General features: G+C 42.4%; 1 protein-coding gene and 1 long non-coding RNA gene across 6 annotated transcripts in view; one reads left to right on the top strand and one right to left on the bottom strand.

Annotated features, from left to right (window-relative positions):
* The window catches only part of LOC121074887, a 55,821-nt gene that overhangs the window by 21,703 nt on the left and 16,946 nt on the right, over window positions 1–17,172 (bottom strand). Inside the window, exons 3-4 of one of the 3 annotated variants that reach the window (XR_005822598.1) lie at window positions 15,138–15,293; window positions 4,989–5,072 (exon numbers count right to left, since the gene is read on the bottom strand). This is a non-coding gene — a long non-coding RNA (uncharacterized LOC121074887). Of the gene's footprint in view, window positions 1–4,988; window positions 5,073–15,125; window positions 15,294–17,172 lie in introns of those variants that run through there. The other 2 variants (XR_005822599.1, XR_005822597.1) reach the window with 2 other exon arrangements.
* The window catches only part of AMER3 (APC membrane recruitment protein 3), a 36,794-nt gene that overhangs the window by 4,974 nt on the left and 14,648 nt on the right, over window positions 1–17,172 (top strand). Inside the window, exons 2-3 of one of the 3 annotated variants that reach the window (XM_040567489.1) lie at window positions 2,065–5,085; window positions 15,151–16,174. In XM_040567489.1, the coding sequence (XP_040423423.1) occupies window positions 2,086–5,067 (2,982 nt within the window). In that variant the 5' untranslated portion in view covers window positions 2,065–2,085 and the 3' untranslated portion in view covers window positions 5,068–5,085; window positions 15,151–16,174. Of the gene's footprint in view, window positions 1–2,064; window positions 5,086–5,362; window positions 5,609–15,150; window positions 16,175–17,172 lie in introns of those variants that run through there. The other 2 variants (XM_040567487.1, XM_040567488.1) reach the window with 2 other exon arrangements.

Here is a 17,172-nt window from a genome sequence, read left to right as displayed (position 1 = left end):
ACGTTACAACTGCCCACCTAATCTATAAAAAAGGAAAGAAAAACAAGACTTGAAGTTTCTACACCCAGCTACCAAACCAGTAGTCCATTGTTTCTCTTATCAAGGAGATATAATCCAGACCAAAGTTTTCTTTTCTCAAAAGATTATTGACCAACATACTGAATTCTTTGCTTTAACAACTGTCGTACTTGACTATAAAACAAAACGACCTCTAAAAAGCCTTTTAAGACAGCAACGAAGTATTTATTCCCAAATATGCAATTTCCTACAAAAATTACCCTTGCTTAATACTCAGAATGGGTAGAAACAGCTGTAGGACACTTAAAGAGCCCTTCTAAGTATAACATTGCTATAATGCTGGCATTTGACGAGTCACAGGCCTCTAAGGAACTTCTCAGCAGCAGGTCTTCCCACAGGAACACAGTACCTGCTTCTACCATTGCAAGGAACTGAAATGTCGGACATTTTATTTCTGAGTTATTATTAATTGGCCTTGTGTTGGCTGTTTCTGGTTATTTTCACAACTCTGTTGGAGTTCCGTGCACTGAATTTCTTCTCAATTGCACCTTGCTTTTCAGACAAGGAGTGTAATCGTGTCCCAGTGACCTATTTCTAAATATGCAAACCAGGTTTTCTGCAGCACCAGTGAACTCCAGCTAACTGACAGCGTAGTAAAATGTTTACTGGCTTTCATTAAGAATGCTCTGCAATCCTCACATGCAGCCCCAAATGCAAGTAAATATGCCAACATCCCAATCATACTGACAGACCCCCCATTACACCACCCACCACATTTTCCATAGCATTCATGCTCTTGACGTAGAATATTCCCACCCTACCCTTATATTTCCTACCTGTTGTCACTGACCTACATTTAGTTGTAAATATCGCTGATCGCCTGCCAGTTTGCAGTTTGGATGAGAAGCCGGCTGTCACTCATCGGCCTGTTGGAGAAGTGCTGGGGGGGACAGAGTTGGCAGATACACAAGCCCGTATCTTGTGAGGTGTTGGTCACAGTATTGCTGTTCCCAGCAAACCCTGGCAACTGGTAAGCCTCTGGAGGCTACAGACAGCTGCTGAAGATCAAGGAAGCCTAAATACAGCTTTAACTTTTACTTTAGGAGTATGCAAAAGCTTGTCTTGGTGCTGAATTTAAAAATTCCCTTGCTTACTTCATACTGGGTCCAAGGATCTTATATGAGATTTTTCTCTCGTGAGTATTAGCAATTTTCATTTCATCAGAGCTGATACACGTGGTTTGTCCAGGAGTGATAGGTATAGCACTGTTTTGTTTGTGCGCATTTCAGAGTTCAAGGCTCTAGGCAGTTTTAGTTATGTCTAAACAATTTAAAACAAGATAAATCTTTGATTGAGGTTTCATTAAGGAAAGTTCCAAGCAGACTCTTTCAAGAACAGGACTCCCATCCAGTAAAAAATGGTTTCTCTAAAATCTTTCAGGAAGTATTTGTTGTTATTGTCTTACTCACAATTCAAATTGAATTAAGGCAGGAAAGAATCAGTTTTGTCTATGAAATAACTGCTGCAAAACGGAAAGGTCACAGCTAGCATAATTAATAATTAGATGTATGAAAACATGAAACAGGTTCAATATTGCACCATATAGGCAGAGACCAAAGTTGACATTGATACAATTAACACAGTAAGTTTAGAAAAAGCTAAGCAATGCACAATGCAGATTCACCTTGCCAATGCCCACAGTCCTAATCCTAAATCCAAATACCCCTTCTTTCTAATGAACAAAATGTTCTTGGGGCCTCACCTCCCAACACACAACATGTTCTGTCTTCTCCCTGCGGGATCTTCCTGCCTCTGCAAACTCAACTTCTCTTTCACTTGCTCTGTTTCTCGTGCAATACCAGTGATGGGAATTTCAGGCGGCAAACAAAAACAATTATATAATGCTATAATGCTTAATATCTGCTCCTCTATTCCCCAGTTACAGATGAGCACCTGTTCCAGCTGGTCTCTTCAGAGACTTTTAGCTGACTGCTCAGTGCCAGCCATCAACCTAAAAGTACTCTTGTTCTGCTGATTCCTATACAGAAACAGATGTGAGGAAACAGCATGGAGCTCAAGAGAGGAAAAACCTTCATCAAATCCAGTGTGCAACATGAGAAAGTGCTACCAGAGCACACAGCTTCTACAAACAAAAATGATATAGGGAAAGAAAAAAAGGCAGCCCTGGAGGGAAACCGAAGTGTAGCTGAAGTCCAGCTGGCATACCTGGCCACACGCAAGAACTACAGATTTTCCACCAGAGCAGCAAGGAATGGTGCTGGTGACAACAGCCTGGAAAAATCATCTGGGTCCTCCTACAAACTTGTAAGGAAGAGTAAAACCCATGACTGTGTTAGTGAAGCAGATAAAACAGAGCAGTGCAGCCCCAGCAATAGGGCTTGTGAGGAAGGTTTTTCTGGAAAGGGGAAGGGGCGACTCGTCAATAGCATCAGCTTTTCAGGAATGTCCAGTTCCAGCAGTAAGAAAGAGTGTGTAGTAAGCCCCAGCCAGTCTGCCTGCAGCAGTCAGATGATTGATTACAGGAACTTTGTGCCACAGATGCCTTTTGTACCAGCTGTTGCAAAAACCATCCCCAGGAAGAGGATATCCCTCAAGAGATCAAAGAAAGGGCTCAGAGATATATTTCATATTAAAAAAAATAAACCGGAGAGCCTCGCATTCCTGGTTGAGAAAGACAAGAACCTGTCCTCTCCAGGCTGCAAGAGTGAGTTGCCTGGGCGTCTCGCAAAGTACCTTTTCAAAACTGGAGAACCATTTGCAGCCGACTGCTTGTCACAAGACTGCTCAGACAGTGAACTGCAGTCTGACTCTTCCTACGACTGCTACAACCCTCTGTGTGAAGATGTTGCATCACTGAAGAGCTTTGACTCCCTCACTGGCTGTGGGGAAATCTTTGCTGACGAGAGCTCTGCTCACCTGGAGCTGGAGAACAGCAAAGAAGTTCTGGTGAGACGAAGCAAGCACAAAGAGAGCCCCATCATGGGCTCCTTCCAAGGGGGTGTGGAGCAGCTGGCCTCTCCAGGCCAGAATGAGGCCATTGAATTTGGGAAGTTTTGGGACAACATTAACAAATCAGTGAGGCTACATCAGAGCATGCTGTTTGATAAGAAGTTACTGACGATGCCTGGTTCTGACATGGGACAGGCTGGAAGCCAAGCTGCTGCATCTGCGACAGACCCCCAGATGTCACCTGATAAAGATGGTGACAATTCCAAAGAGAGCTCCACAGAAACAGGAACACCAAAAAGTGACAACCAGGAATCCATATCCACGAGTGATGAAGGCTACTATGATTCATTCTCTCCTGGACAAGACGATGAAATGAAGGAAGCTCAGACCCCTGGGGTCCCAGGCAGATTTCCAAGAGACAGCTACAGTGGAGATGCCCTTTATGAGCTCTTCTATGACTCAAATGAAGTCAAAATAAACCCAGTCCTAGATGATGACTTGTGTACATCTGAAAGCATTTCAGAACAAGCCATTGAAATCCCTTTGTCCATCTACAGCTTTCATGTTGGAGCTGAGGAAAACACGGCTTCCCAACCAGCTGTAGACATCATCAGCCAGGGTTTTTTCCACAGCACATGGAAAGGCAAAGAATGTTTGCTAAAGCTCTGTGATACTGAGCTTTCACTAACCATGGGGATAATAAACTGGCTGCGAAAACACTCAGGGCTTGTTTCCTCCCCAGACTCTCTTCAGAGCCCTCAGTCACAGCCAGAAAAGGGTAATCATTCACCAATCCCTCCCAGCCCCGGTCCTAAGCACAATGTGAGCACAGCACGGCAGGAGAAACAAAGCAAGGAAGATACATTTAACCGAAAGGTGTCTTTGGACAAAAGCAAAGATGCAACCCAGGCCTCTTCAGTAAATGTTGCTGAAAGAGACTCTTGCACTAATACATCTAATCTGGATTTCCAAGGAAGGGAAGGTAGTCACCATGAGCATTCATCTACTGTGCCTGGGACTGCGGAAACCACTGGTGCATCAAATTATGCACCACAATCACAGGCAAATGGAGACAATCTGCAGACATCTTCAACTGAGAAGGCAACAATTTCAGAAGGATACGAGACATCTGAAGATAGAATTCTGCTGGCAGAGAACTTGAACAGACAGAGTGGCTCACAGAGCTCTGAAAGCCCTTTGTTAAATGATAATCATGAAGTAGAATCATGTTACTCCTATAAGACTGCTGCGACCTCACCTCTGGATACCCTTGAGAGGGAGGACAGAAATAAACCAATGTATCACTCTCTGTCTGTTTGCTGTGACAAACCACCGCAGCCTCTTACTCTCAGAGGCTTCCAGAGCTACATCAGCCCCACGCCAAGGGAGAGCAGCACTAACATAGTGCAGCTCTTAGAGCGCTGCGTAACACAAGTGGCATCACTAAAACTCAGCTATGAAAACAAGCACCTGGAAGACAAATATATTGGGAATGAAATGAACAATATCATTTGTAAGATGTCTCAGTACAGAAACAAGCTACTGTTGCAAAATGAATGCAATTGTGTTGCTCAAAAGCCAGAATACTCCAGTATTGCTTGCACAAACCAATACAATTATGAAACAAGTTTCCAAGCCAGCAGTCTATATCATTTGAAACAAAATGGGGAGCAAATTTGCTCCGAGGACCAGAAAGGTAGAGCAAAAATCCTAGATGAAGTTGCTAGAGACAAGATCAGTTTTGAATATGCCCAGCTAAATAATCAAGCATTCTCCTACTTACAAGACTTCACATTTGCAAGCGATTCTGCTCCCGCTACAATGCTCAGCAGGCCAACATTTTTACCTCTCTTTAACTCTCTCTGCTTAGACATACCTGCTACTGTTTCATCAGATCCGTACCGCACTGCCATCCCTCCAGCTGAGTCACTGCAGCCCAAGGAGGCCGAGCAGGGCAGCCCAGGGCCCTGGCATTATGCAGAGTCCCCTTGCAGATGCCTGTCGGGGGTGACAGCTCTGTCCCCTCACCCAGAGGCAGCAGCCCCGGACACAGCAGCAGTGGGGAGGAACCAGCAGTAACACACCTGTGTAGAGAAGGTGAGTGCTTATGGGAAGTCTGAAAATAAATGCGAAATGTGAATGTCAAACATATAATACACAATAAATGTGAAAAAATAAATGTCACATTAGTGTGGTTGTAAGAGTGATCAGAATTTCAGTTACACAGTTCTCCATACCAGAGGCCAGGTACAGAAGGTATCACATTCACTGAATCTTATGAATGTCATGCAAAGGCTGAAGCCCAATCTTCCTCCTCAGTGCAGCAGTTTTTACACAAGTGAAGCAGGGAAACTTTCTCCTTTTCCTTCTCCAGGATCTGCCGTGTTTGGAACTAAACTGGGGACGTGGCTGCCAGGCCACAGACTGCAGAAAGCATTCAGCCTGATCCTCACCACCACGTCATGACATGCTCTTGCTGCATAATGACAGCTTCAAAATTATGCCCTGCTTCCCCTCCTTGGTGACAACTGGATATCAGACAGCTCTCTGCTGGAGTCCTTATGCATGAGCTGCTGCACAGAGGGGTCACTTGAGAAAACCAAGCACTGACAGTGTTATCACAGGCAGTCAGACATACCCTGTCCTGCAGATGTGTGCATACGGTGCACCCTCGGGCACAAGGGAAAGCCCACAACAGTCCTCCGCTGCTGCTGAGTGTACCAAAAGGATGCTCTTCCCACCAGGGTTTCGGGCTGGAAGGCTCTCCCCAGCACGTGCAGCTGGTCTCAGGCCAAGCGGCACTGGGGTGGTGTGGAAGCTGAGGCTAAGACAACCTCATGGTTAGCAAACACAACTTGATAGGCTGTGCAGGAGAGGGATTACAGGGTCTGTGCTGCACCTCTAGCTTTTGAAAGTCCTTGCACCACACTTATATAGCAGAGGGACATCCAGCAACTGGTCTCTGACATGGGGTAAGAAACACCTCTGCGGTACAACAGGCAGATCGAGTACACAGCCACTGTGCTCGTTTGGATTCGTCCATCACACGAGGCTTTAGGCCAGAGCAGACACTATCTATAGTGCTCTAACTCTACTCCAGCTGAGAAATCCTCTGTCCTCCAGCTGCCGAGAGGAATCTGTCCTAAGAAGGAAGCCTTTGGAGGTGGTGGAAGATGGAGAAGAGGCTGTAGCAAGGGCCAGGACAGAGAATTAAGGAACAGCTCATTATTGAATAGAGGGGCCCAGACAGCACAGCACTTCCCTGGCTCTTGTTGCTCACAGCACTGTGACTGCTTCCTGGTGATCTCTAAAGGCTTCCCAAGAAGCACAAAATAAAAAGAACAGTGTTTCTCTCTGTGTGAGCACAAAGAATCCTTACAATTTCAAGTCCTGGGAGGTTCAGCCACCCACTTTGCCATCCACATCTTCATGAAAGTGCCCTTCACCACTAACAAGTCTTCCAATGCACGGGAGAGGTGTTTTTCAGGGGCGTCTGTGAAGTTAAGAGCCAGAGACTGTCAGTCTTCAATACCCTTTACTAATATATTATCCATTTATAACCCGTTCAGCAGTTTGTGGTCACAGATAGTATATGCAAGATACTAGTGCTCAGCACAGCTTTTTGGGTTAGAACAGCAGATCAGTGTATGTATTGGCCCAATATTTTCAGTTTGTTGTGAATATTAATCCACAGGGTAGTGCTAAGAATATCCCTGCATTTGCAGGCTAGGAATTCACAGAGAGATTCTAATTTTGAGAATTCACTTGCTTACTGGTAGAAATGGAGAATGGAGTCATAGCTGCTGTGACTGTCAAATGTGGCAACTGACTGTGTCCTTGCTCTGGACAAGACACTGTATGGCGAGTAGACATCACGGCACTCGGGGCACTTTCTAATGTATTGTATCAAATGGCAGCTGCTGTCTGTCACCGCCTGACAGCACTCATACTTATGGTGTCAGAAATGTGACACAGTTCGTGGCCTATTACCTGTGTCCCAGAGTGATAACTTAGGCTTTTTTTCCAAAAGGGGTCTGCCAATTTTTGATAGAGGTTTTCTAACGGTAAAACGAATGGCATTTTGAAATATAGATGGGATTTGAGTGACTTTGAGAAAAGGTCTCATCTAGAGGAATCATTTTACTACAGGCTTGCTGTTTGTTACAAATTTCTTACCAAAAATGAATTTACATAATAATTAAAATGGCATTTAACATTATTAGAAGAAATGGCCATGGTGACACATATAAACATTGCCATATGACTGAGTTTTCCTACCCAATGTCTTCTTGCCTGCCCACATTAACAGATGGCTTAAAGGTTTGCTGGAAATCTTAGTTTTTTTGGAATATGCCTCAGGAGCTTTACCTTAACTATGGGGGCGGTGGTGTATGAGGCAAGATACAAACATGGTACCAACTCTGAATCTATGGAGACAGACATCATCAAGAAACACTCCTACTTCAAGACACGACTGTGTAAACCCCAGGAGCTTATACACAAAGAATGCTCTAAGGTTCACTGCTTTAAAATGACAGACTCGGGAGCTGTGAGAAGCGACAGAGCCAGAGCCAGCTCCCTGCTTTGTCCCTTAAAACAAATGTTGCATGAGCAGCTCCAGTGCAGCCTCTGCTTCTCCCATCGACTCTCATGGTGGTGAAGAAAGTCAACTTTCTTACCATTTATCACAGGCTGAGGAAAAGCTGATGGAAAAAGCCATTGAAGTCTCCAGCTATTGCCACCCATCTCCACATGTCCCCATACATACAGGAACAAGTGAACCCATCCTCTCTGCTGCAACTAGTGTGCGGTGTTTCCCTGAGCCACACCTGGCCTCCTGGGTTTCTCCACCCTGCTAAACATAGATGCACAACTTCAGTGATGAATAGTGCAAGAAGTGACAGTCCCAGCTCCTCTTCTGTTTCTCTCTTCCCTGGTGTTTTCGACAAAAATTTGCAAATGTCTCATATTTGAGCTCAACAGGAATTTGAACCCTGATAGTAAACAGCACCCTTATATGGGGATACAGAAGGGTTATGTAGACGTTGGAAATTACCAACTAGTTGTCTTCAAGCAGGAAACTCTTCAGCCTCAACAAGGGACCCCTGTCCTAAAGCAGTGTGTTGGGATCTCTTCTCCTGGCTGTGAAAATCTCTGTATCGGGCAGAACAGGCAGACAACACTGCATGTCACAGCAACTGACACAGGCAGACCAAAGGCCTCTCTGCAGACAGCAGCATTTCAGACCACTGAGCCATTTCTACCACTTAAGGTGGTTTGAACTGCATCTTCCATTGACTGGTAAATGTGGTGGAGTGACAAAAACCACACGTGCTCCCACCAATACGTGCTCATTTCATTCGAATGCTGAGCGGCCACATTATGCACCAGTTGATGCTTTTGGCTGTGTTTTAGCGATAGCACTAAAAGGAGTGCATTGGAATAAGCTTGCCCTCAGGTCAGTAAAGAATAGATGACCATCAATCAAAGAGGGGCTGTCATAATATATAGGGCAGCTGTAGATGAAAGAAGACAGTATGGCATATGTGATTGCTGTTATCAAGGAACTGAGATTCAGAATCTGATAAAATACAGCCCAGACACTGTGAAGTGACACAGGATTGTGTATCTGATCTTTACCAACAGCACGGCTAGTCGCAGTCTAGGCAATTTCTGTAATGTTTTTTAATTGTCCCCTTTTTCAATTTTATCCCTTTTGTCTAAAATAAGTCTGCATTTCTGCCAGGCAGGTATTTCTCTATCAGCCAGACATAGGAAAGGAAGAGACTGCAGGACTTAAGTTAGACAAAAAGGCAATGCAGAATGTGCCTCATATGTATATAGACAAATGTTTGATAAACTACAGTATTACTTCTCAAAATGGCCACAGAGATGCCTCAATAGGTGAAAAAATAAAGGCAGAATCCCTCTGAAATGCACACATCAGAGAAAGAGCAGGGTAACACATTCAAAGCCTGGAGTAATAAATCCATATATTCCTATGCTTTCTCCATGGTATAGCAAAGAGGTCCTCTCCCAAGTCTCACATAATGAAATGTAAAAACAATAAAACGCATAGACAGCCAGCACATGCGCTGCCTTGGAAATGCCCCTGGCTCTGAAACGTACACCTTTATAATGTGATTTGCCCAGATTGTCCTGCACTGAACCAGATACTGAAATCCCATCTGACAGTCCACCAGCCCCCCCCCCCCCCCAAGCCCACCCACATGTGCAAGCACATACACACACACTCCCATTCAGAGGAAAGTGTTGTAATGTACAAATGTACTGTTTGTCACATATGGTACCACATAACCAAGGAGCATGGAGACAGAGGTGACAGGTCATTGCCTCTGCTAATACATTGAAGTGTTAGTCACCATGTGCCCAGATACTTGGGCTAAATGCTAAATTAAACAATTTTCTCCTTCATTGAACACTGTTGCTGCTGGACTTGGCTCTGTCTCATCGTACTGTCTTCATGGGACCTTGTCATTAATGCCTATTCTACCCCAAATCAGAATTCTATCAGGATGAAGAAACATTCTTGCCAGCTTATTTGCTAGAGAAAGGTTTTTCAACAGAGTTATCAGCACAGATGATTTTTTACATGGCAGATGCACTGTAATGTTGTTAAATGGGTTTCATTTTAAATTTGAAGAGATTGATTTGCTGCCTTACTTGCTATTGCAGTAGGATGGTTTCCATGGATACAGTGTTATAGGGACTCTATTTCTCCCCTGTTGACAACAGTACAGAAAGCTACATTCTCTTCTTCTTTGCACCAGTATGAATGTGAAGCCAGGGGAATGATTCCCAGATTTAAAACTGAGCAGAATTTGTCTCCCAGTCTTTGCAGCCTTGCATCTGAGATCTCGAGGGGGGTGGTGATGGAGGAAAGGAGAAAAAAAAAGGAGAACAGTTTCTTTGGGCAGCCGCATGGGCTGAGGGATGGGACATAGTATACAAACACAGCACCTCCGTATGAGACATGGGGAGAAACCAAGGCCGAATGCAAACAAATTAACTGTTTATTTGGGGGTGTGACACAACTGCAAAAATACAAATCAGGCTTTGGTTACGGAAGTTTATGACTTTATAGTATCTGCATGGAATTTAGCTGAATATTGTCCCATTTGTTTTAATGAGAGGATGAATCAGTTTCTGCTATCCTGAATAAAACCTGCTTCCATTCTATTTTGCTGTGATGCACAGGAAGACATAAGGGTGGGAAGAAAAGCAAAAAATTTGACCATCACAGTGAAAGGCATGAAGCTCTGCCATTGTGAGTCAGTTCTAATGAACAGTAAGTAGTTCAGGGAGCCTGCACAATGAACTGCATTTTGAAGGACTCTTCTAAGGAAATATCCAAAATGAGCATAGTTTCCTATCGGGTCTTGTGGAAGGCTGTTTTGTTAGCAGCTCTCCTTCTCAGTTCTTCAAGAAAGGCTAGACTGCATACATCTGGTGTGGCAAATTTCTTGTTTCATTCAAATCATGGGGACTGCATCTCATTTACAACACTTGAAAGCTCACAGTTCTTGGACAGCAATACAGCTCAGGGTAGGAAGGAGCGAAGAGGTGCTGCCTGTTAGATTCTTCTAGCTGAGTAAGGCGTTAAATTTAAACCTCTCTCTCCAAGCACCGTGGGAGGCCTATTCAGGTAAAGCTCACTTAGTGACAGTGGCAGCCAGTGATGACAATTGCTCAAATGACACCATCAGATGGCAGCAGGTCAGGATAAGGAGGTTATCTGAGATCTGAGAAAAGGGAAGGCCCTCTTTGTCCCTATATCTGATTGAATGATTCTCATTTCACAACAGAGAACAAAGTAGGAGAATGCAGATTTTAATGGCCTGTCTCCCTATTATTGATCTTCTCTAACTGTGTTAATTTTCCTTCCCAAATTTACCCCTTTTCCCTTCAGGACAACTTTCCCTCCAAGTTGCCTCGCACAGGTTCATCTCTTTCCTCTCACATTCTGTACATTCCTTTTGCTCCCTCCTGGTCGACACAACCTACTTCAACCCCCTTCCCTTTCCCCACCTGCCTGCCGAGCCTGCACCTCCTGGCAGCCTGGTGTCCCTCCCAGACAGCTCTCCCCACCAAGAGCCTGGAAACCCTACTCAGGCAGACACGGCCTGCTCCCCAGGCTCATAAGATCCCTGCATCCCCACCTCACTGGCTGAGACTGGAGAGGTGGGGAAGCCCTGGGAAAGCAATTGCACACAGAAGAAGCAAAGCCATAATTTAGAAGCAGTCCTTTGCTCCAGCAAGGCTGCACTACTGTGGGCTCCTCTCTCCTCCCTCTTTCATTCTGAAAAAGAGATGTGCTGACTCTACAGAATCTCAATCTGCAGCATGTTATAAATTGTTATGCACAAAATGAAATCGAGTGCTCAGCACACTACGAGAACAATCAGGTTTCCACAGCACCTGCAGTGCCATGCCCACAAAAGATCTGTTTAACTCCAACAGCAGCCTCAAAACTGAGCCTTGGGTTCTGTGCTTTGGTCGCATTGGCAGAGGTGCAGGTGGTGCACAGTGACTGAAGGTGACAGGGAGGGAAGGATCACAATCTGACACTACACAGGATTAAGTATTTTTGTCCCACCACCCACCTTTGTTATGTTTTTCCATCTCACAGCCAATAAAGGGAAAAAATCAAGCTACGGAGGCTTCTGGGCTGTGATACACAACCACAGAGAAGTTTGCAGAGGAATCAATAGCAGAATATATATTTTTTAAAAACATCTGACTTCAGTAAGGACAAAGAGGGAGTCTCCTTCATGGCAGTAGAAACTCTGGACAAGACACTGCATTGTAAATTCGCAGAGCTCCATCTTTTTAAGGGAGATTGTGCCCTCTGTTTTCAGCTGCACGTTTAGGAATTAATCAGTTAGGTGTTATCCTTAAGTAACCCTGGTGCAGTTGCATTTCTAAAACCACGTAAGATTGTATTTTATAAAAAGAGCAAAGGGGTTTGTCAGCAGCGGAAAAAATGTTGAGGAAATGCAGCAGCTCTCACGCATACATCCTTGACACAGGGGATGCCGCAATTTGCGGCTCAGGGAAATGCAAGCTCAATCTCGCTCCCTTAGCCATTCTGTCTTTCTTCAAACATAACGGCAAATTGGGTTTTCCTCTGCAAAAAGCACTAAATAGACTATTGCTATAGCAACCAACTCCTTCAAATCCATTTATAATTAAGATGGTGATCTAACCACCTACAGGATACATCTTGAAAAAAAAAAAGCCAAATTAAAATATGTTTACAGCTTCGGTTCTATCCGATCAGGGCAAGGTTGGTTAGGCTAGTTTGCAAGAGTGATCAGCTATTTGGAAGTAGCTTGCTAAGTAACTCAGAAAAGACAGCAGGAAACAGCAGGGTTGAAATTCAAGGATTTTTTCTTTTTTTTTGCTAGCTTCCTCAAAGCCTCATTTAATAATGTGACAGTTCTTGAATCAACTCAGCTCTCAAAAGTGCTCTTCAACTACAATCTATAAAAAACTGGAACACGTAGTGAATCATACTTACAAATACAAAAATGCCCTTAACTTCTTTTCACAATTCAAAAGTCATTTGACTTAAAAATCACGTAATAAAGCTAATATAAAAAAATTATGTTAAAAAAAGGTATGTTAGTTTTTCCTTCAGTGTTTATTAAATGGGATGACAGCTACACTGTATGATTGAGTGCTATCCTTGAAATACAAATTAAGCATGCATGAGATTCGTTTAAAAAGGACAGTTATTGTCGATTGAGAGCTGTATGTTGAGAGTGATAGAAATGTGAAGGATTTATGTTAAGAGATTTTATAGAGATATACATATGTACAGACACTTAAAAGGAAGAAAAAGGCAGTATTTGCATTCAAGAAATGTTGGTTTGACATTCTTACTTACTGCAGGCTAAAATGCACCCACAGACTGACCTCAAAATTGGAATTTAGGTCTATGATTTTGAAGTTCAGAAGGAATTTTAAGAATTAGGAATGTACATGTCCCACTATACTCCTTTTCTCTTCCTTCTCCCTCCAGAAAGTTCTAGGCAAATCTCTCTGAAGTGCTGGTAAAGCATCCCCAATTAAATGGACCCATTTGAATACTCTGTCAAACAAAAGGACTTTTAACATTCCCAGTAATATTATACATAGCCTCATGCCCTTAGGGGAATTTTTTCTAGTACTTTTTTGGTGGGACTAATCTATAAAAACAAGATAGAGATTCATGTTAACCAAGAGCTTGCACAAATCAAATAAATAACAGAGAGAAAGACACTAAATGCAAACCTTACTGCCTACTGCAGATTACATTTTGGAACCCAAATGTTATCTATTGCTCCCTTGACCTCTGGAGCTTACACTTCATATATTATAAGATATAAAGACATTGTTCCCATCAGTGTATACAGAAATTGTAATGCTTATGACCCCCAGCAGTTCAATCAAATCACCATCAAATTATACAGAAACATAAAATGCTGGGGCAGCTTATTGCTTTCCAGGTAAGACTAGTCTCTATTGCAGTGTGTCTCAAACTTACTTAATTAAAGGGCCATGTAGTCAATGAATATATAAAAAAAAATCTAATGATCAGGCAGCCTTTTAAAAGAAGTCCAGAGAACAGGCAACTTTCCTCAATAAAATTTATTCTAAATATTGACTGTTCATTCATTTCTTCTATTTTCCTACTTTTTGTTTGTTTCCTTTATAAAATATATGTTTTCCATTTTATTTTCTCAGTTCTTTTACCAGTGATGTTCCAATATTTTACAGACTGGTAGTAACCCCAGAACCCCAAGCTATAAACTGCTGCTCTGGAGTATTTTTCTGAGCCCTCCAAAAAGTCTAGATTTCACAACCAGAAAAGGGAGGTTCCACCTTTCTAGTCAGCTTCCAATAAAAGCTTTTTCCTTCCAGCTTAGCTATAGTCCTTATCAGTCACCACTGTCTACCGTAAAGCCTTTCCCATCCTGCTTTTCCTCTCTATGCCTTAATCATGTTTTAGGGAAGCTGTATTTTTGCAGTGCCAAATCCTGTAGTTCTTTTCCAGTCTAACAACCAGTAAAACTGATAGCATACTACTCCTAGGACCTGCAGGATTTCCTCAGAAATCAATGTCACAAATCCTCATCACGTGTACTCTCATGTGAACCGTGCTTCACTGAGCTGTGCCCTATCTCTTCAGATCAGCAGGGTAGGATTCTTCCCTGAACTGAATCGTCATATGTCTAGAGGTATGCTATCTTCCTTTATTAGCTAAAGAAATAAAGAAAAAGTCTACAATAGTGTTAGATGGTAACTATTATTGACCTAATCCTGAGTAGCAGAGGGACCTCAGCTGTTTTTGGCTTGTCTTCAGGGAGGTCATTGAAATTATAAGTTGCCCACATTGTCAGGCAGTACTGACAAAAATAAACAAAGAAACTAATAAACAGTTTTTCCATTTCTTTAGCTAATGTTACGCCTTACAGTCTACCAAAAGAAATGGAAAATCAAGCAATTCAAATGAATGTACCTGGCTGAATGTAGACTACAATTAAGATTTTTCATCTAGAAAACATTGAAATCTTTATGCTGAAAGTCAACAATGAATAATAAATTGACATGTATTGTGGTAATGTATTTTAAGCTTTAGAGACATCTTCTTGAGAGACAATACCAATCTCCTGGAGGAATACACTCTAAAACTACTTACTTTTCTATTACCACCCAGAAAAGGCCTAGGAGATTATGGCAGGAGACAAATATAACAGAACAGCTGGGTTACTTTTCAGCTGTACTAAGAAACAAGCAAGCCAGGAACACAATCCTCTATAAGCCAAAGCCACTTGGCTTGGGCAGGATGGATGTCGTACACCAGATGGACTTCTTGGCAATCCAGGAAGCCACTGGAACAGTTCCAAAATGGAGGTGGTGTCCAGACCTCCTGCATTGTGCTAGAGTTACTGTAGCTGTACTAACTCCAAAGAAGGAAGTTACCAGAATTAAAACATTCTGTATAACCTTCAAAAGAGCAACCAAAATTATTATTACATACCAGCACCTTGAAAATCTGCTAGTGAAACACTGGCAATAACCTAAGCAGCACAATTTAGCTATCCTACAGGCACTCCTGTTGTTATACTTTTAGAATCACATACTTCTTTCCTGCAGATGCCCAGGATACACAGGCAGTGAGGAAGGACAGTTGTTTCTCCACAATCAACCCAACAGCTGTTTCTGTGTTCTTGAGGAACAGATTTCTTCAAGTCCTGACAGATCTCCATTCTTTCAAGTCTTCAATGGGCTGGGAAGACCTGGATAGTGTAAAAATATAGATGATAAAGGCTCTCAGGAGGGCACAGCAGTGGGACCAAATTTTTTTTTTTTTTCTTATGGAACAGCTTCCATTTGGCCTGACCTGCTATAGGGGCTCAGAAACCCAGATAAACCTATGTTCTGGGAGAGCAGATCTGGTACACCATGCTTCCACACGCTTGCATCATGAGGCACCTTAGCCAGCCCTGCACACACAGCCTGCTTAATCAACAGTTTGAGTAACTGCCCATGGATCATGGAGCATTAACTGTAATTGCAAATCTACTTGTCACTTCTGACTCTATGCAGTGATTTACTGAAAAGCACCCTCCCTACAGTGCACACGCTATACACCATCCTTTCACATCTCCTTTTCACAATCTGCTTCACAGCCCAGCCATTACATAGTTTCTTTATGCTAGCATGTCTGTGAAATAGACAATGACTTTGGCCCAAGAACTGCAGTGCTCAAATAAGCTGACTTGTTTGTGAGGCCAGTTCTATCAATAAATGCACTGTTAGTCACTGAGATTTCTGATGGGATGCTACATGCATTGAAAGGATGAATGCTTCATGTAGCTTCCAATTAGCTTGGAGATGTTTTCTGGTTCTTTGCCTAGAAGGACTCAGACAACAGTAGCATTGTTAGCAAGGAACTACCACCTCTTAATGTAGAGTTACAAGAATTACTGGCTTAGTAAATTACCACTGACCTTCTCTTATTAGTTTGTTTTTAATCATTCATAAAGCTTTTGGAAAAGGCTATAGAAAAGATATTTTAAATTAGAAGAGCTCGTATTTAGAATAGATGAGCGTTTACAACCCTGTGGTACCAAACTATTGTTCAGAGAAAAAAGACAGGATTCCTAAAGGATCATAGACTGGCTTCCTTACTGGTCTTGAAAAAAAAAAGAAAAGAAAAAGAAAAAGAGAAAAAGAAAAAGAGAAAAAGAAAGAGAAAAAGAAAAAGAAAAAGAAAAAGAAAAAGAAAAAGAAAAAGAAAAAGAAAAAGAAAAAGAAAAAGAAAAAGAAAAAGAAAAAGAAAAAGAAAAAGAAAAAGAAAAAGAAAAAGTTCAGCAAAACAGTCCTTTTAAAGAAAACTGCCTTTTGGCAATTGCATATCCTGAGCACTCTCCATAAGGATGGGGTGCCAGATTTTATTTCTAATCTTCAGACACAGCCTCTCACAATTCTGCATTACTGCCCTGGTTCTGCTGCCTCTTTCACTTAGCACCGATTCCTTTCTGCAGGGGGGGAAGAGATGATGACCAGAAGATAACATCACTAGAAGCATTATCTTGATGTGCTAGCCCCAGGAAAGTGACTGCAGAGAGAGCAGTTCCTTATCCACCTCCCTCTATCTTTTCTTGTATGTTGTTTGGACACAAAGCTGCAGGACTTCCAGGAACGGACTTCCAGACCCTGCTCTACTCAAGGCAGAGAGAGAACTCACCCTTAGCCTGACTGCAGGCATGTGATGTTGTCTCAGTCCTCATTTTATTTAATTAACCTAGGAAATCTGTAAAAAGTATTGATTTCTAATAAGGTAATCATTCACAGAATATATATCAATAAACTTCACCTAACAAGACTTTATCACTCATTGTATCACTCAGCAAGCCACTTATAACAATGAAATGGAAGATAAGAAATTTAAAGTGAGGACAACTGAATTAAGAATAAAAGCCCAATACAAAACATTTCACAGTGGAAAACAAATCCTACCATAACGGGAACTTTCTCTAGCATACAGGGAAAAAATCCTTAATTTGATTAAGGATCTGACTATTATCAAGTCAAGTGAGGTGAATATTGAAAACCTTGATTTACAATGCTTTGAGACAGGAGATTCACAACATTTTACAGGAAATAGTTTCT

The sequence above is a fragment of the Cygnus olor genome, chromosome 9 (assembly GCF_009769625.2).
Source record: "Cygnus olor isolate bCygOlo1 chromosome 9, bCygOlo1.pri.v2, whole genome shotgun sequence".
NCBI classification, from domain to species: Eukaryota; Metazoa; Chordata; class Aves; order Anseriformes; family Anatidae; genus Cygnus; species Cygnus olor.
The sequence above is the reverse complement of the archived record's forward strand: the minus strand, read 5'-3'. Positions and strand labels throughout refer to the sequence as shown.